Here is a 20,540-nt window from a genome sequence, read left to right as displayed (position 1 = left end):
AGCGTTGCTTTGGCTCTCTCTATAAATAGTTTATGACTCCTCACAAAAAAAGAGCAGGAGATTCTTAAAGAGACAGAGGTCCAATTTTACCATCAAATTTTCAAAAAATTGATAAGATTTAACGTCATCAATTGACACAAATTTTTAGCTTTTTATATATACAGCATTTTTGTAACAACTGAAGGTGACACAGTTGCTTGATTGTGTTAAAAAATGTCACTACGTGCCTGGAAAATACATAACAGTGCTCCTTTAATGGCTGTTTATAAATCCCTGTTCGCCACTGGCCTTAGATAACGTGAATGCCTCGCGGCTGTTTGTAGAATTATTTTATGTCAAGGTAATTGATGGGACTTTTTAATTAAAGATCAAAACGGAGCAAAAGATCAAACTTTGATGTTATGACAGACCTTTCAGCTAAGACTACGCACGCCTATTAATCTGTTCCTAGCTGTGTTATGGTGAAAACAAGGTGAGAAAACAGAATGATGCATCATGCTCTAGAATAATGTTTCCTGAATACCTCCTGCTACTGACATGCAATTACCTCTCCTTAGCTATTGAAGAGCATTGCTTGGCACTTTTTCTTCATCATCTACCTTGTAATATTGCCTATCTCACACAGAAGCTTAAGCAGTATCTTCAAAGTGAGGATTATTTTAAATTTGCCCGTGATTGCTGCTGTTACAGTTCAGTCGCCATCTGATCTGAAGCTCGGAAAACTGAACAAACAACAAGCGCTATCTGTTGTCAGCAGCCTCACGTTCCCGCCTGTATGGGTAAACACTCGTTCCATCACGGATCGGTGCTCATCAGAGAGAAACGGGTATGCTAATTTGCTAAACCATTCACAGCCCAATGACAGAACGCAGATAAACCGACTTACGCTCCCCAGTGGGCCGAGTTCTGATTAGAAGACATGAAAATAGAGCTCTGGAACGCGAAGACGAGCGGTAAGAGCACTGCAGGCATGCAGCCAGCATCTCTGCAGACTCTAAAATCAGATAACGCACAAGCATGTTTGGTAGCAGAGTCGGGATTCTGGTTGCTGTCGTCTAGAGATATGCAAAAGAGTCGGTGAGACCACAATGACTAACACGAAAGGTCTTGCTCGTTTTGTAGTAACTTGTTGCAGATGTAGGAGTCAGTCGTAGTGAGGAAGGGGTTTGATTTTGGTCTACGTCTCATTGGACTGTAACTCCCAGGCAGTTTTCAAACATCTCCACCGCTCTTTGGTTGATAAATCCAAGGGATCACAGTTTCAAACACCACATAGGTCATTGGAAAGGAATTTAGGAGAAGTAGTTTTTAAGCCATGCGAGATTAGACCCATTCATAGTTTTGACGGAGAGCAGTTGGCATTGACAGGAAAGTTGTGCTGTGTAAAAAGACAGACAAACAATCTGATAAAATGTCAGGAAAGGAAATTCATTAGGTTGTCAAAAGCAAAATGGTCTCGCGGGAGAAAACTGCAGACATTTCACCTGAGGCAGGTGTTCAAGTCAAAATGCTTAAAGATGAAGTCTGGATTAAGATTCACTATGTCATAACAGATTGTCCGCTGTGCCTGACAGGTTAAGCCATTCATTTTACCTGTGGAATTCAAATCGGTGTTCAGGAGTTTTGATGTAAATGGAAAAACAAAAACAAACAAAAAAAAAAACGTACATCTTCCCGCAAAAGGAGGTAGTTAATTTATGTTGCACAACATAAAATTATGTCCTCAAAAACACCTACAATATTCTTTTTTTCTGTGATTCATCAAACCATTACCTCATTAAATCAAAGCTTGTTTCCACCTGAGAACTCGCCCCATGGCGATTAGATGACGACATAATTACAGGCTGTAAGACGTTCACAGTGTTTTATTACACATTTGCAAATAAATACCTAGAGAATTTTTACAATTAAGGATCAAGCACGTACATATGCAGTGCCGGTAAGAACTTTATGTGCACTTGTCGTGAACATAAACGCTAATTTTTCTTTTAAAATAAATTTAAAACATTTTATTTACCCAGAAAAAAAAGATAAAATAACCAAAATTTAAAAAAAAGAATTAGGTGAATGTTTAAATACTCCTCCCATCAGAACTGGATAAAGATTGTCCGCAAAATTTCATTTGGATTGAGGTCAGGGCTCTGGGGTGGCCATTCAGGAAGCACAGTGTAATTCTTCCAAAACCAGTTCTGATATGTTTTTTTGGGAAGACCCAGTTGCTTCTGACAGTCAGAGATCTGATCCAAGTCGTTACGCTCATGCCAAGGAAAATCGGTCCTAATGTTTAAGAACAACACACCAACCTCAAAGGTTCATAAATTGGAAGATCCTAGAAATGCCGGTGTATGCCTCCAGAGTGAGAGTGAAGTTTATTATTATTATGAACTTAGAGAAGGCAGACAGAGAAAGCAGCACTGTTCAAAAAATAAACAACTTTAAGCCTGAGTATAATGTGCAGCTGCTAAATGGCTGAAAGCTGGACACAGCTGGGTGTTCACACATAACTAGACACAAATCAATCTCTGAATGGAGAAAAGAAGACTGGAATGGTCCCAAACCCAGCCCTGTTGACAAGTTGTGAACTATGCTAAAAAACCGGGTCGGAGCCCGAAATCAATCCATTACAAATTATTTCATGATTAATGATAAGTTAATTGGTCAAACATCTGACTGGCTTTATGATGGCTGCACACACACCAAACAAAAGATCTGAATGTGAACTGCTTTTTATTATTGACTGTCAGGACTAAATTATTTGCATATTGTTACATACAGCTATCAGTTACTGATTAATCAATTTACTTACATTTTTATGCTAGGCTGTCTTGCTTGCAAGGTATATCTTCTTAATTACCATAACTTTATTTGGTAATATGCAGCAGATTCATTTATTTTTGGTTTACCAGTTACCTTGGAGCTGTTTCACCAAAAAAAATAAAGTGAGACCTATGAGAGTTACTTAGTGTGCAATCACTCCAGCACTGCTAGTCCGCTTTAATCCAACTTCAGTCAGTTTGGTGAGGTGTGAATGTGCAATCAAACTCTGACATGGACCAAAAAAGCAAACTCTGGTCCGCCTAAAAACCAAGGTCTCAGTTTGGTTGAAGTGAATGCTGATGGGGTTCAATTGCAAATGTGAATATCAAGTGGACCGGAGACGGTTCCAAAAGCAGGGAGTGGATAATAATTCAGGGAATTCTGCATGGTTACAACTCAAAGAAATTGCCTTTTTACCAAAGACTAAAGGGAAATCCTACAATCACTAAAATCTGACACTACTACCTTTTTTTACATTTTGTGAAGAAAGAAGTTGAACTCAGTGTCTTCTTTAAAACTTTTCATGTTGTTTTTTTCCAATGTCTCTTGGTGCAGCTCCTCCACAGGAGAGAGGAAGAACAGGTTGTTCAAAGGGTTTGGTTCGTTTGACAGTATTGAAGTGTGAAAGCGAACTGCACCAACTGAAAATGTAACAAGTTTAGTCCCCAACCAAACTAGGTCTACGGGACTATCAGGTGGGAAACACCTTCAATTAGGTCTCTCCATGTATTCTGACTGGAATAATATTCTTTAAAATCTTCATTAGTTTCTCTTACTGCTGGTTGTCCCTGGCAACGCTACTGATGGCAACATAAAAGAGTGTTGTGTCACTGAACATTGCTGGGTATATATTTATATATGAGCTTGAATTATTTAGAGTGTATGTGGAGTGCAATAAAAAAAACACAATTAATTCAAATTCGTGCACCTAAAATGTATTCATGTATTATTCCACCCTGGAAAAAGATCAGTTCAAATGAATGATTAACATCCCAAAATAAGCTATTCATGCATACGATGTGTGCATTTGAATTTCTGACCAGTGCTGCATCTACTCTACCCCCCTAGTTATTACATTTCTCACTCTTATTATAATTATTATTCATTCATGTCAAAGAAACCAAAGCAGTTTGCATGGATATTGCATCAACAAAACCTTCTTGGAAAGAAAATGTGCAATTTTCTTCTAGATGTCAATCCACAGCAATTGAATTAAACGGAAAAAGATGAACTTTTGTATCTGCTTCTTAGCTACAAGAAGCAAAGCTCCTTATAGTACTAGAATTTTTTTTATTGCTTCATCATACCAAACGCAGTATTATGCGTTCAGTGTTAAATAAACCCCGGAGAGGAAAGCCTCAGGCCCGGCTTTTGATGACTTTGCTGGCTGGAAAGAAGTGGTGTCACATGACACATGGGAATGCCAAGACACCGGAGGGCCAGGCGCTGTGAGGAGAAGGTCGTAAATTCACAAAGGCGAGAAATGCAGTGAGGGACGAGGTGCAACTCTCCACACCTTCTGTCTAGGCGTCGCACAGCTTTCCGTTCCATCAAGTCTGCACCGCGTTAAATTCAGCTAAATCTGTGTGGTTCTTTTGGGTTATTTTTAAATTTACAACGGGCAGAAAAACAGGAAAAATGTAAGCGCATCTTAATTCCAAAATGTTGAGGCTTTTAAAAATTGTATTACTATGGCCACAAATCCATAAATTATGAAAAAAAAAACAAGAAAAAAAAACATAGTCAAGAGGGCTCATAGGGCAGTGGAGTGGGAACACTTCTCAAAGCCTAAGTTAGTGGTATTATGTCCAACAGTGCCTTCATGTGGTCTGCAGCAATTTCTAAACTCTTTTACTATTTCCAACTCACAGTAATGCTACAAAAATCTGAGTTTAAAAATATATAAATATGAAAAAATATTTGGAATCAGACTGTTCAATTGAAGCTACAGCTCTGAATAACCCAATGACTGTAAGGTGTTCCTTGTTATGCTGAATTTTAATATTTTAAAGTTCAGCAACAGTTCCAGTGCAATGTTACAAACTATTCACACAGTTTGTAACAGAAAACACAAACTTCAACATCTTGTACCGGGATTTCTGTTTGCTAAATTGCTTTCTGTACAAAGTTACTCATGACTCTAAAGTCAAAGATAAGACACACCTGGTTGTCACATTGCTTTTTTTTTATTATCTGAAAAATGCAACATGTATTTGTATTCAGCCTCCTTAGCACTGATCGCCCTAAATAAAAACAAGTGCAACAAACTGGCTTGAGAGAGTAAACAGAGTGAGAGTGTCTATAACTTAGTCACTTTAATGGGTACGTTTTATGTATTTTCCAGGCACAGAGTCATTTTTATACCACAAGTTATAAAGTAACTATACCAAGTAACTATATTACCTTTAGTTATAAAAATTCTCTAAATATTATCACTGTCCTAACATACTGGTTTGAAAAATGATGATTTGAAACATAGCTAAACAGATATTTAATACCTTGAAATTGGGCCTCTGTCTCTTTAAGAAGCTATTCCTTCAGCACATCATCACAACAATGCACCTCATTATGCCATTTACAAACGTTATTAGGAGCGTTGGACTGAGAAGTAGTTTGTATGATGAGCTACATTTTTGTATGTTTTCAATGTGGGAATAACAATATATAGTGATATAAAGGAAAAATAGTCAATTTTACATCTTAACCCCCCTTTTAACTACAATCAATCGTGAAGACCAAGAAGCACGCCCGACAGGAGGCTGAGGAGAAAAAGCTGGCCAACATACAATGCTTCTCAGATCAAATGGTCTTTGGAAGATTGTGCTGTTTTTCTGCTGTGTACCACAGACTCCTGCGGCTCCTGCAGCTGTCTTTACTTTATATCACATCACTCTGTCACACTCATCCGGCAATCCTATACAGTCTAGACCTTCCAACTAATCGGGAGGCGCAAAGGACATGCTTATATCACAGAACAAAACCAAGTCAGTCCATCATGATCACGTTCCTTATTGTCATGGTTATGTGTTACTTTGTGTTTGTCATGTAAAATCCCAATAAAACCCAACAGGGGCTGGTGTTGCAGTGTTGATAAATGTGAAAACAGTCCAGGCTATTAATACTTTTGCATAAAAACTGAAATGTTTGTGAATGCTCTCCCAGCTGTAAAGGGATGCTGACTTACAGACCCTCTCCATGGATGTCTAACAACTGATGCAGCGTGACTGTTTTCACACTAAGGTCTTACTGCCTCCACTGCATCAATCCAGACAGCAGAGCACAACAGAAATAGACACTGAGGTAATTTTTTTGTTTTTCAATCTTCCTTTGGTTTCAGGCTGGATGGAAAGCATTAAAAAACATTTGTACACTGTTTGCTTCATGCAATAAAATCTAGTTGTTAAACAATTAAGCAAGCAAAGCAAGAATACTGCTGATGCATACTGACCTTGCTCATACATCTCCACCTTTTTAAGTGCTATGAACCCTCAGGTCAGCAAAATTATGGAAATATGGCAACAAAAATGACAAAGTGACTTCAGCATCAAGTTATTCTGCTCACCAGAGGTGTGAGGTCTTGCCTATAATTACCACCTCATCAGTGGAGTGAGAGGAAAGCAGACCCAGGCAGATGTTTGTCTGGGATGGTAAGGCTAGCTTTTAGCTGTGGTTGGATGGTGAGGCTTTGCTGCTTCAGCTCGGCAGACTGTCTGTCTGAGGATGAGTTTGGATTTTCCCTGCTTTGGCTTTCCAGAAGAATTTCAGAAAGTATCTTCAGACATCTGCCTTGCATTTTAATGCTGCTGGTAGATACTCTGCTTTTGGTAAATACAAAAAATGCCTTGTATTCCTTTCTGAGAAACCGATACTTCAGTACAATTTGATCATCAGCGCTAAGTCAAAATTGTCCACCTGAGATATAACATGCACCACACCTATATGAGCCAAAAACTACAGAACTGATGTAGGTTCTACACGAATGTAGCAGCAGCGGCCCAGTGATACTTAACCAGTGTCAGTGTTACTTAATCTCATGCTATGCTGTGCAGACATTCTGTCTGCAATAATGAAGATTTGCTAACTTCCACACGCTGAACACTTCAAGTTGGTATAAATGATGGTAGTCCAACCTATTTTCTGATTAATTTGTTTTATAATCTGCTCTCTTCAGGGCTTTTAGAGTTTGTGAATAAAAAATGAACTTCCATCTCCAGATTTTCATGCGCTCAATTATTTTTAAAAATGTATGAAACTGTAACGTTACGCAAACAATAACAGTAATGCCTTGTTGTACCATGTACAAGGCTGTACATTTTATGCTTTTAATCCCAAAACATATGAACCAAACAAAACAAGTGCATCAAAAGTGACCCAAATGTTTAATAGATGTCACAGAACCTCATGTTTCACAAACTGCACTTTATTCCTTTTTTTTTATTCCTTAATGCTTACATTGGTTTGCTGGCATACATGCCAACCCGAGAAGAAGAGCGACAACAGATTGAGACGACAAAAGCCATGTACAGCAACGTCTGGTACCACTTCATAATAAGACTCCCTTTATAAATGGCTAATAAATAGTTTGTAGATGTGTTGTCAATTAACTTATAAACACTTGAGTGTCTATCAGGCATTAATTAGGAGTGAGAAAGGGACAAAGTTGAGTAGTTTCTTTGCAAATAGTGAGCCAAATCTGTTTTCCTATACATCTCAGTCAAAGTTGTTAAATTAAACATTTCAGACTAAGTCACTTCCTTGTGCTAAGCTTCACAACATTATAATACTGCTCCCTTTGACGGTTGTGAATATTTATGTTGGAATAATAGAGTGCAAAACTATAAGCTAAAGAATTTTGGTTACAAATGCTCAATTGTGATTACAGGATAGTAACTTAATCTGAAATGTTTGATTTAGAAACTCTATGTGAAATATACATGTAAACGATTTTGGCTCCCTATTCTGGCAAGAAACTGATTAGTTTTATCTCTTTCTTGCCCATATTAAATGAATAATGTATCCAACTTTGTGTGCAGGAACAGTCACAGCAAAACAAACCAACCTATCTTAGCACATTAGTAGATCTAGTAATTTGTGAAACATAAAAAAACATGACTTAATATCACCTGTTTTTCTGTTTGCAGTGATTAATTAAGGAACCCTGATTTTAAAGCAGTCAGGGGGGAATGAATTTTCAATTAATACGGAAACTGGAGCACTCCAATTACTTCTCCACCTCTTCCCCTTACATGACTGGCTGGCTGACCTTCCCGGGTCTCTTATCCCTGACCTTGTGTGACAAGCGATAATTGAGATTTGCAACTAATTAAAAAGATAATCACACCTCCAAGAGGCTTGAAAAGAGAAACTGCCAAAGGTTGAGACACACAAGCAAAAATAAAATATCAGTCTATCGCTGCTCAATTCCATTTTTAACCACTGATTGGGTGAATGCGAATAATGACAGTGTACCTTTTTTTCCTTTTCTTTTCAGGAAGAAAGATTTAGACCTCATTCTCATGGGGCCTATTTAAAATATCCTGCATTCCTTACACACAGTGAGGCATCTGTAATAATTGTTCTACATGCTTGTGAGCTTCTCTTGGTTTGGCCTGGGTTTCTGATGACTGACTGTCTGTGGTTAAGGATGTCTGGCCTCTGACCCAAACCGCATGATGCTCATTAGTAATCATTCCTTCCCTTAAACCACATCAGACTTTTGTGTCACTGTTGGCATCTGATGGTCGTAAGACTTCATATTCCGAAGAAATAAATTGCCTAAGTTGTTAATAACTGTGTGCTGCACAAAAATAGAAAACATAAAAGTTGAGTCATTGTTTTAAAGGCTAAGCACACAAACTACATGTTGCGAGACATTCACATAAACATGGAGATGACTGTGAGACCTAGCCACTAGTGTGTTGATAAGAAGGTATAGACAGTAGATGAATGTATATTTTGCACAGAAAAACCTTTTTATACACTGTTAACATGTAAAACTTCTGCATATGAGAGGCAGCGGGTCATTTTCATGTGAAATCCCCTGAGCAAACCAGCTGTAAGTCTTATAATCCACCTCATCCATCACTGTAACAAGGCTAGCTCAGGACAAACAAAACCTCCTGTGGGGCAATGGTTGTAGTCAAATACTTGGTTTTGCACATAAAAATTCAGCCTTATATTTTTTTAATGCATCAATACTATAATTTTTAATGTATGAATGACGAATTGTGACGTAATTTTGAGTGCGGTAAACATCTGTTGGGAAAATCACTGCTAGCCCACTCCTGAGCCGACTACTTCAGTGAAAAGATCTTGTAAAAGTGAGGCGGGCGACATGTGGGCAGGAAGGAAAAAGCTTTAAGAGAAAAGGCAGAAAATAGAAATTCATAATTGATTACATATCCACATTCATACATTTCTATGAAAACAAAGTCTGTTTGTGCTTAAAGCTGCAGCAGGTAAAGTTTAAAAAGTATTTTTCGGGGGCGTGCCGTGGTGGCGTAGTGGTTAGCGCGACCCATATTTGGAGGCCTTCAGTCCTCGACGAAGGCCGTCGCGGGTTCGACTCCCGGACCCGACGATATTTGCTGCATGTCTTCCCCCCTCTCCTTCCCTGTTTCCTGTCAGCCTACTGTCATATAAGGGACACTAGAGCCCACAAAAGACCCCCTGGAGGGGTAAAAAAAAAAGTATTTTTCTATATTTTCATTAAAACTGTGTGCTTACAGTGTAATATGAAACATAATTTGTAACAACATCAGGTTCCTCTGCCTCCTCCTTGTGGTCCTGATGCCATCTGCAGAAACGCACCACTCCCATTCAGAAACAACCAATCAAAGCTAGGAGGAGGGTCTTAGCGCTGTCAATCATACTTGTGTGCATGTCACTCAATGTGCTAATGGAACAGAAACAGTTTACTGTAACTGGAAGACTTTATCTGCCATTATCGGTGGCCATGCTAACTAGACTTAGCATCCAAGGCACGGCCTGTTGTGGTGAACCAACTGCAGCGTAGCAGAGAGCAAAGGGGAGGGTGTGAGCAGCAAATACACAAATATTATTGACAGCAATAAGACCCGGTAAATTTATCTCTGTACATGAGTAATTGACAGCGTTAAGACCCTCCTCCTGGTTGTTTCTGAAGTGTGAAAAGCGAAGCTCTCTTCATGCTGAAAACAACTACATATACTGTATATGATCTGAATAGGACTTGAACATTAACCCTCAGACCTGAAAACTAATCAGATTTTTATTCTAATACACTGTAGGGTAAAAAAACAACAACCTTTTCCAATTCAACATGAGAGCCTGGTCATATTTCAGCACAGCAGACATTTTCAATATCTCAAAAGAAACAGTGCTCTGCTCCAACTTTAAAACTACAAAAGACTAATAAGTCTGATTGACGCTAAGGAACAGAGCAGCTTTTATATTAATAACTACAGAACATGAAAATGGTTTATGTATCTACCTATTGAATCCTCAGGTCAGTTTGGAATATACTGACCTGGATATATGGATGTGGGAACAAAGCCTGAGTCGTAAATTAAGCAAAACAATATACAGTATCTGACACAATGAGAGATTTGTATTTATGGGTTGAGTACAATCCACAGTGCCACATTTACTTGATTGGATTATGTCTGGATTTGACTGGGCCATCCTAACACATGAATATACTGATTTATTTTAAGCCTTTCTAATATCGTTCAGCTATATTCATGTTAATTTTTAGTTATATACACAGGTGAATTTTATTCACCCATTAGATGATTTTTCAAGGCATTTAATGGCAGTGGATTTCATTTAGGGGTAAAAGGGTAAAGGGGGAAAAAGCAAATGTAGCTTTCAATCTTCTCCATTTTTATTTGTGAAAATAGTCCATTATGTTCACAGTTCTATGCAATATCTCTCAGTCCATTATATTAAATTCCCATTAAATCCATTGATCTTTTTGGTTGTAACGTTAAGAATAGATGATGTTACTCCAGAAACTGAGACTTTTGCTGTATGTTACAAACTTTGTTTCAAAATATTTCTCTTCATAAATTACTTAATGGCTTTACATTAAAGAACTGTTGTATCAATGGCCTAGACCACTCAGGTCTTCTGGTTCTGGTTCTGCTCTGTATCCCCAGAACCAGAACCAAACATGAAGAAGCAGTTTTCAGCTTCTACGCTCCTCTAATCTGAACAAACTTCCAGAAAATGGCAAAACAGCTGAAACACAGACTGCCTTTACAACATGACTAAAGACCCACCTGTTTAGAGTTACCTTTAATTAGTAGTAAGTAAAACATTGATCAACATATTTGATGTATATTTGCATGACAATTTTGATGATGGCATTTGACCAAACATACTTTTATTCATAACTGTTGACCGAATGATGCCTTTATGATGTAAAGAAGCTGCCTTGCTGTTGAAATGTATTATAAAAATAAACTTGACTTGACTTGTTTTAATATCCGTGGCTAAACATAGCACCACAGTTCTGATGACATTGCCTCCCTAAAACTATGAGTCAGATCACTTTTCATGTCACCCTGAGAGCCACTTGTGTCTCCTTGGAAAGGAATATGACTTACCCCCAGTTTCCTCCAGTGCCTTTTCCACCCCATCCCAGTCATTTAATCTTGGAACAGTATCAAGATAGTGATCTCCTGTTAACCTCCAAAGAGGGGACAGACACAAAGGGACACCCTCCCACCCCTTCACTTCATCACTCAGCTCCAAGCAGTAACGGCATGCCAAACAATCCCATTAGCTGGGAGCCAAAAGCCTGAAGCCAGCAACAATATCCTGAAGCGACCGCAGCTTGCTGCTCTCTCCTCCCATCATGCATGCACTCATGTGTCAGCATACGTAATGAACCGAGAGCAACACTGGGCTCTTACGCCAAGGAAATTGGCTGCCCCATCTCTCTAAGTAGCTATTTGCAACCCAGCTCTAAACAATTGATGACTGCAAGTGAGACCCAGGAAGATTTTCATACTGGCATATTAGTGATGCTGCGGGGAAGAGGCGTACCAAGGAAAGGGATGATAAAGCGTAAAATGCAGCCCTCATCATGTGTAGAGGTAGAGATGCGCATTAGCAGTCACACGGGTATTGATACCTCTTAAAAATGGCAAAACATCCAAGGCTGTTGGCCACATATAAATGATTTACCTCACTCTCATATCCAGGTGCCTGTCACAGAGAAATGAGCCGAGGCTTTACCAGCAACCGGAATAATCAAAGTGGCACGTAAAGTTTAATGCTCCTGGGATCTTTACTCGCAGGTTCAGTGAAGACAAACATGGGGAAGCACAACCTAAGATAATGTGTAAAAGGGCACGAGACAAGAGGAGAAGAGAAATGTGAAGGTAGAGATAAGTTACTCACTGCTCCTGTCACCTTTCCCCCTCCACCCTCCCTTCTGCTTCACCGAGCCGTCCCCTGGCACACAGCCTCCAGTCAGTATCTCCGCCGCCACCACCAGTAGGAGCAGGAGTATCTGCCTGCCAGCCATGCCTGCCTCTGAAGCTCTCGTCCAGTGCTAGAGCGGCGAGCCGAGGGCCGCGAATGGAGCTGTCCCACGCGTGGTCATGCCTCGCACAGCTGTCCGGAGTGATTCAAAACAACAACATGTCCTCAACGGCTCCCGCCTGGAGCGCCTGCTCTGGGTCAGGTCTCTGCCGGCCGAGTGCGGGTCAGACTCAAGGCGAACTCGCCTCCTCCATGTGAAAGAGAGCAAACATTACAGCTTTGGACCAAGAAAAAGTAAGCTTGAATTTCTGAGACTCTGAAGAATTGATTTTTTTCCCCCCCTTGCACTCTTGTTCATCCTTGGTGTCTCCCAGAGTTCAGTCGATTCGATGGAGACTCAGACCGCGCTGAAAAGTAACCTCCATGCAACAGATACAGCACAGCACAGCACAGTAGATAGAAGTGATCCTCCCGGATGCAAAGCAGAAGTTGCTTTGGTCACTCTTGCCACCAGCGCCTTGGCAGTTACTGAGTGAGGGAAAGTGTTCATGAGCTTGTGTGTATGTCTGTCACCTCCCTCTTCCTCTCTTCCTCTACCTACCGCATGGCTCAGATGACACGAGGCAGTGTTGATGTGAAAAGACGGCATAAATCAAAGCGATGGTTCATGACAGAGCAGCCTTGAGTTTGTCAACAGACTGAGGGAGAGAAAGAGAGAGACCAAGGAGGGAGGGGGAATCTGAGGAGAGAGGCTGAGTGAGAGAACAGGGTGTCATGTGGACGGCAGTTCCTCAAATGCAAGGGCTCTTGCACTTTTGAACATATACTCACTGGCCACTTTATTAGGTACATTGGTATAATTGCATGATAAGCGAGTCAGACATTGACATGGCTGTGATATAGCTTTCTGAAGTTTAAACCTAGATTCAGAAGGGTGAAGGAAGAGGATTTATGAGGTTTTCTGAAACTGCTGATCTGCTAGGAGCTACAGCATGTAACTTTTATTTTTTTTTAAAAATCAGTTTTTTTGCATATTCATTAAAACTGCCGCCGCGTTGTGACAGTATGATATGAGAGATAATCTGTGAAAAAAATCAGGCTCCTCCACCTCTTCCCTGAACTACTATAGTGAACTGCAAAAATTAACCGTCCAGTTCAAAACTAGCCAACTGGAGGCAGGAGGAGTGTCTTCGCGCTGTCAATCACTATTATGTATGTGCTGCTTAATGTGCTAATGGTGGAGAAATTTACCATTACAGATTATCTGCTGTAATCTGTGGCCATGCTAACTAGCCTGAGCATTCTACTGTTGGGAAGACGCTATAGTGTAGCAGAGAGCAAGGGGATGGGTGAGAGCAGCACATACACAAACTGGATTTACAGCTTTAGGACCTTCCTTCTGGCTCTGATTGGTTGTTTATGACCAAGTGGAGTATTTCTGTAGTTAGTAAGGGAGAACTAGGAGAAGGCAAAGGAGGGTGAGATTTAAGAAATATGTAAAAATCCTATTTTTTAAAATTTTTTATAAAAGTTACCTGCTGCAGTTTTAAATGGACTGGTCAAATAAAGAAAATGGAAGATGTGTGGATGAAAATACTTTGTATCAGAGGACAATGGTTATACTCGTTTGATAGAAAGGCAACAGAAGCTTGAACAACCAATGAGGTTAACCTTAAATTCTCACTTTAAACCTCAGAACAGACGATCTGCCTGCCACAGCAGAAGCCACAACAACAGCTACTCAGTTATGAAGGAAGCTGAGGCAGCAATTCAACCAGGCTCACTGAAACTTTTTAATGACAGGGTCAGAATTTGGAGTAAAGAACATATTCATGTATTCATATTTCCTTGCATCAACACTTCAGACTGCTGGTGTAACCATGCTGGGAGATGTTTAGGGGTTCAGTAATTGCAGCTTTCTGGATCATCAATGATCATCAATCATTGATCATCAATCTTTAAAAAACCTGACCTACCGATTCTGAGTTTGGTCCATATGATATTGTTGGCTTGAAAGTTGCTAAAAATGTTTACAAAATCGCAGTGTTGGCAACAGTAGGGTGATTACTGTTAACCTGTCAGTCAGCACTCTCTAACAGCAAAGCAAAAGGGAACAGTGGATGATTTTCAGACCTTTGTGGAGGCAAATATGATCAGTGGATTAGATTGATTTCTCACACAAGCATCGGCTAATGATCCAAAATGAAGGAAATCGGGGTCGATTTATCTGTGTTCCCTTTGCAGAGTTGCTGACCATGTCCGTCTCTTCATGACTTTAGTGTTAACACGCTCCGACGACTAGATGTAGCAGAGTAATACACCACGTCACAAAGCTTAGAATCTCTAAATATAACCACCAAGTGGGTCAAAGTGTGTCACTCGCATCAAAAACATTTCGAATGAAAAAGTTGGTACCACTTTATTTGAAGGGGTGACATAACACTATCATAAACATGATATAACACCTGCCAAGAACATGAAGGAGTCTTTATGAGTGTTTATGACTATTGTCATTAAGTGTCATTTGGTAAATAATAACACTTTTAATGCAAAGTTGCTTTAAAAGTTGCATTAAAAGTCCATTAAAAGTGCCAACTTTGCATTAAAGTGTAATTTACCAAATAATTCAAAGTGTTACCAAAATGTTCAGTTGATTTGGATGCAGTTAAATTTAAAGGAATGCTTAATTTTTTATCTAAAAAATTACAATTTCTCCATCAAGAGTAACAATGTACAAGATTTGTAACACAAACTGCCTGATTAGCCATCCTGCTGTGAGATTTCTGCAGTTAAAGTATTAAACTCTATTACTACGACTCAGATTGACTTCATGCAGAGACTAAAGCCGCACTCCTCGTAGGTACACAAAAGCTCACACACCCCACAAAGACTATTTTTGTAAAAGACAAGCTCAGCAGGTTTGGGTTTAGAGTTACACAGCTCGTTTCCTCCAGCTGCCCCGGCTGTCAGGCGGCAGGTGAGTGCAGGTTAACGTGGGAAACTGAAGGCGTCAGCAGCACCTCCCCCTCGCTGCACACCCCAATGTCTCTTTCATGTGACCTTCATTGTTGTTAAGTGAAAAGCCATCAAAAAGAGTGGAACGCTATCATTAACGAAGTATTCACGCTGAGTCAGCGGTTTTTCCATTTAGCTGTGGTATCAACCACAAACCTCCACAAACTAGATCAGTGAGATCAAATGGAGAACATTCATTTTACAACCTAGCCATTTCTGTAAGCTACATTGTGAGCTATACTGATTAATAGTGGCTCCTAAAAGTTTACACACCTTCCTGAAAATGGGAAGATTTTGTAAAGGATCTATCCTTTTTTTCCACATCCGTATATGAAACATATTTTCTTTAATGTCGAACAGAAAATAAAACTAATGCTGGGAGAAAATATGAAAAAAACTTTAAAAGTTCCAACATCATTGGTGTACACATTCAAGCAAATATTTTCTGGAAGTGTCTTTTGACTCGATTTCAGTATTTAGTTCTCCCAGCATCCCACATCTAAACTCCACACTAAACTTCAGAAACATTGTTCCAGCTAACGAACGGTTACCACAGATGGTGATGTTGCACCATCACCACAGTTCACTGATGGTAATATGACCAGTGCTGCTTTGTGGCGTAACCTCCAGTTTTGCAATCTTCTTACTGTCCCATATTTACTTCTATTATTGACTTTTTAAAAAAATCCATTATATTAATGTGAAGCAGGGTTTATTTGTACCCTTCTCCTGACTAATACCTTTGGACAATGAGGTCCTTTGGATGCTGTGTGCCTTTTCTGCAAGATATGGCCTAATGTATTTGATATAGAAGTCTGGACACTAATATAATGGCTGAACTCAGTTACGAGTTAATCAGACAGTTAACTTGTCTGATTAAAAGATATGAACTTCATGATTGATACGTCGGGAAAGCATAGAATAGTACACTGCAAAATCTCATGACTAAATGCTAAAATCTGAAAAAAAGTATTGTCAAAGTTTTTATATGGGCAATTCAATTCATTTTATTTCTAAAGCGCCAATTCACAACAAATGTCTCAAGGCACTTTACAAAAAAGTCATTTCCATTCAATCACACTTATGCAACAACATTTTATTGGCACAAAATGTCCTATTAAAGGTGGAAACCGTTCATCATGTCATGGTTTCATTTTTATTAAAAAGGCGTGTACTCTTGAGAGTCTCTGTATACGCTTGCCTTTCTCAGTCTTGGAAAAGGTCCAGTCACCCTTGCCATTATTTAATAATGTGGAAAATAACTTACAGAATGATGCCCTATTTGTCAGTTATGTAAACCTGATGAAGTAGTTCTCAGCGACCCCGCAGCCAGAGATGTAATTAACAGTGTTACGTTGGCCACTGATGGAAGTCTGATTAAAAGAGCTCTCTAGTGATTAGGCCTCTGGAATAATTACCAGCACACAAAGGACACGCCACTTCAGCCCCTCAGGATGCCAGTGCAACTCTCTTACTACCTTCTTAGATGTCACTGCTAATGCCGGCTGAAAAGACGTTCAGACAATGGAGTGCAAATTACATGTCAGTCGGCAGAACTTTCAAACTGTCCACAGGTGGCCTCATCTTTCACTCTTAATGATGTATCATTTTCTTAAAAGATATGAACTTCATCACTGGACAGTATTGTAAATGAGGTTTAATTAATTTAAATAATCTCATAAGGAATATTAAGACATTAGATAATTTTTTTCCACAAAAGAAAAATGAATTAAACATGTATCTTTTTTTTTTTTTTTGGGAAATATCAAAAAAAGTATTTCTGACTGTATTTTTAATGTTTTCATGCAAATTTCTCTGTCACTGCAAAAATGTATTTTCTGACAACTGAATCACCAGATCTATTTTGTTGGTCGCTGCGGTGCTTGGACTGCTCCCATTCTGGCCAGTCTTCGCTCAGCCTGTGGGAAGTGACAGCATGGTTGATGGATGGTACAAAGACATCCAGCAGAGAGAAACAGGCGAGGAAACTGGACACCAGTACACAGCTTGGAGCACAGCAAGACACTCAGGGAAGGGGAGGGAGAGGGTCTGTCCAACTCTGAGCCCCTCAAACACTCAGCAACAACAGCGCCGCAACTTCAGCGATGAACTTTTGAGACAAACCAGCCATTGCTTCACATTTGGAGCAGAAACTAAATGAGTCATCTGATGGCTTTAGTGTTAGGTTTGCTTTCTACGCAGTTTTACATAAAGCCAGTAAGAAATGGTCTAAAGTGCATCTTTGTTTCTGCGCATTATTTGAATTTATTGCACAACTATATACAGTATGTGTGCTGTACTTTCTATTTTATTTTTATTGTAGCTTCTTAATGTCTGCAATGGATAGCAAAAACAAAGTATATTATAGAAGATAAAGTTCAAGTTTAAAGTTCAAGATTATTTCAGCAGCAAGGCAATTCAAAGTGCTTTAGAGGATAAAACATCATACAGTCACCGATAGAGAAACAAGCAACAAACTTTTAGGTGCCCTATAACTATAGACAATACAACCAGAGGTTAAATTAGGACAAAAATAATATTAAATTAAAAATATAAGATAAAAACTAAACCATAAAGATACAGTTAAGCTGTACACCTTAGTAAATTTAGAATTTAGAAGAAGTTAGTATCTGATAGGAAATGAGACTTAGCTCTCAAAATATAATTCAAATGGTAAAAGGCTTGAACAGTTTGTGTAAATAATCATTTATTTACATTTAAAGTAATGTAAATAAAACTATGAAAAATTTATTATACCCTTCTTAAAAATGTATGGAAAAAAGTTCACAGAAAATAAAATAGAAACCTGTCATGGAACTGAATTCAAGATTGTTTGTCATTGGAATAATTTTGTTTGTATATAATTACATAATGTCCATTATTTTGTTAATTTATTTCTTACATACATTTATGCTATTTGTTTTGCCACAAGCTCTAAAGACTAATCTAAAGGAGGCAAACCCCACATTTGTGAAACATGCATGAATGGAACATGAAGTGTAGCAACGGGCTGGGGGAGCGCTCCCACACACTGAAAACAAGATAAAGGCTGGTCTGACAAGTTAGTGTGAGTAAAACCATTAACGACTGGTCAAAGGTACTGGTACTTCAAAATCAATTCTAAGTCAAAAAGTCGGCCAATGCTGAGACTCCAACACTGAAGTAATGTGAGCTTTTGTTTTGGGTCCGGCAGCTGAATTTCAGGAAGGATGTCTGTGTTTATTAAAACTATAATATAACTCACAAACCTCTCTCCCTTGTCCATGTGATTGGGGGGGAATTTTAATGATAGTGCTTTGGTGGAAAGCAGACGGAGCATAAATCTGCCATCAGGACTCTGGATGTCTGGTGACACTGTGATGACAGCTTGGCTTCAACCTGCTCACCGGGGTTCTTAGGACGCCATATTTCATGACCGCCTCAGAAACCGTTCCAACACCCGGGGGCTGTCCGCCCAAAGCAAAGCCGACGGCAGTGACACCCTGGTGTGGAAACACAGTGAGGAATTGGGCTGTTCTGCCCAGGTGTGAGGAGCAGTTCCTCCTCTCTTCCTCCTGTTTCTGACTGAGTTATGTTCGCAGAGTACGGAGGATGATGAACGCAGCCACACCCAGGATTCATGGCCAGGCTGGGTTATGGAGCACTCAATAAGCACCGTTGTCCCACCCACACTTCCAGCCTTCTCTTCCCCAACACACACACACACACACCCACGCGCACCCCCACACGCCCACACACACACCCACACACACCCCCACACACGCACTTAATCCTCCTCCTCCAACAGCTCTTTCCAATCAATGAGAACACACAGAGGGGACACAGCTGAAGGGTATTGCGAGTAGAGAATAATAAATGCGATAAACTGCAAAGAATTGGTACAAAAAAACCCAAAAAACATAGCAGCTGCAAACTTTCAGTCTAAACAGAAAGCTATATTAGTATTACTACAGGTGATTAAGAAACAGCTCCACTTTTACTGCATCTGCTCTATATGAGGATCAGCTGGATGGCTGCCATTTGCCCCTCAGCCCCGCTCTCTGGGTTTCATTCTCTCTAATGGCTATTGTCAATGCTCTCACCTTGCAGAGCTTCCAGCTAGCTCCTGATAGCAGCGGCGGCCCTGTGATTTACAGCTGCTAAGGCCATCTGGGCCTTAACTACCCTTCAATACTCAGCCTTAGGACCTGCATCGTTCCTGCAATGCGTGCCTCACATTTTCTCTGTAAATATCCAATCCATCCACTATTTTCTTTTTCAGCTAAATAGATTGTAAATGAGATATAGTTGTTAATTTGAGTATGGCTCGTGCAATTGCTAAAAGGTGGGCGGATGGATCCAAACTGTCGATAATAGTTTCCAAGTTTCAGTGGTGACCCAGAGACGGGGCCATGTTGGCCATCCTGCTGGCCCCCCATAGACAATTATATTCAGCTCATAAAAAGGCAACTTTAATCAAGACATGGATATAAACCCCCAAAATAAATCCATTTATAATATAAAAACTTAACTAAAATGTATTAATATGCATTTACTTTATATTAAATGTATTAATATAAAGACTGGAAGTATCAAACATACTTCCAGTCTGTTTGATATGAAATCAGTAAACGATTTCCCATTTTAGTTAAGATTACCAAATATTGTTCTATTTATTAAATGCTAGAATATTGAGAGAGAATTTTTTAAAGGCAATTTTTATTACTTTCTTCTTTTACTTTCTAATTTACTTTTAAATTTTATAAATGGATTTATTTTGAATGTTTTGGAAGAGGAGTCAGAGGGTGTGTTTTTGTTTTTTTTTAAACTGCGACCAGTAATAATTCTTAAGAGCCTGGTTTGGCCGCTCACATGAAAAGTTTCTGAGCAGTGCCACTGCTACATCGCTATCAGTATCAGATCAATGCTTTAGTTTCTGTTTCCCTTGTGAATTGTTACTGTATTTAATTTTTGTATTGACGTTTCTCAACTTTATCAAGATTTTGCTTTGATTTACTCTTACATGACAATTGCTGTCATTCTTCCATTTAGGAAACAATGCACACCATCTGGTTTGGTTCTTCTATTGTTTCTGTTTCTTATGTTAATATGTTATTCAAGTATTTTGTGGACACCTACAAACTTTTTAATAAAATAATTCAAAGGGGGCGTGCCGTGGTGGCGTAGCAGTTAGCGCGACCCGTATTTGGAGGCCTTGAGTCCTCGACGCGGCCGTCGCGGGTTCGACTCCCGGACCC

The 20,540-nt window shown here is 39.4% G+C and overlaps 1 protein-coding gene and 1 long non-coding RNA gene across 4 annotated transcripts in view; one reads left to right on the top strand and one right to left on the bottom strand.

Moving 5' to 3' along the window:
• The window catches only part of robo1 (roundabout, axon guidance receptor, homolog 1 (Drosophila)), a 362,874-nt gene that overhangs the window by 227,833 nt on the left and 114,501 nt on the right, over nt 1-20,540 (bottom strand). The window contains exon 1 of one of the 3 annotated variants that reach the window (XM_032590628.1): nt 12,205-12,446. The exons of the other annotated variants lie outside the window; for them this stretch is intronic. Within the exon in view, the coding sequence (XP_032446519.1) occupies nt 12,205-12,331 (127 nt within the window). The 5' untranslated portion in view covers nt 12,332-12,446. Of the gene's footprint in view, nt 1-12,204; nt 12,447-20,540 lie in introns of those variants that run through there. 3 annotated transcript variants of the gene reach the window in all.
• Nucleotides 12,500-17,540, top strand: LOC116737473 (uncharacterized). The gene is made up of 2 exons (XR_004342822.1): nt 12,500-12,582; nt 17,161-17,540. It is a non-coding gene; the product is annotated as an uncharacterized LOC116737473 (long non-coding RNA).

The sequence above is a fragment of the Xiphophorus hellerii genome, chromosome 18, assembly GCF_003331165.1.
Source record: "Xiphophorus hellerii strain 12219 chromosome 18, Xiphophorus_hellerii-4.1, whole genome shotgun sequence".
In the NCBI taxonomy this organism is placed as follows: Eukaryota; Metazoa; Chordata; class Actinopteri; order Cyprinodontiformes; family Poeciliidae; genus Xiphophorus; species Xiphophorus hellerii.
This window is presented reverse-complemented; position numbering and strand designations above follow the sequence as displayed.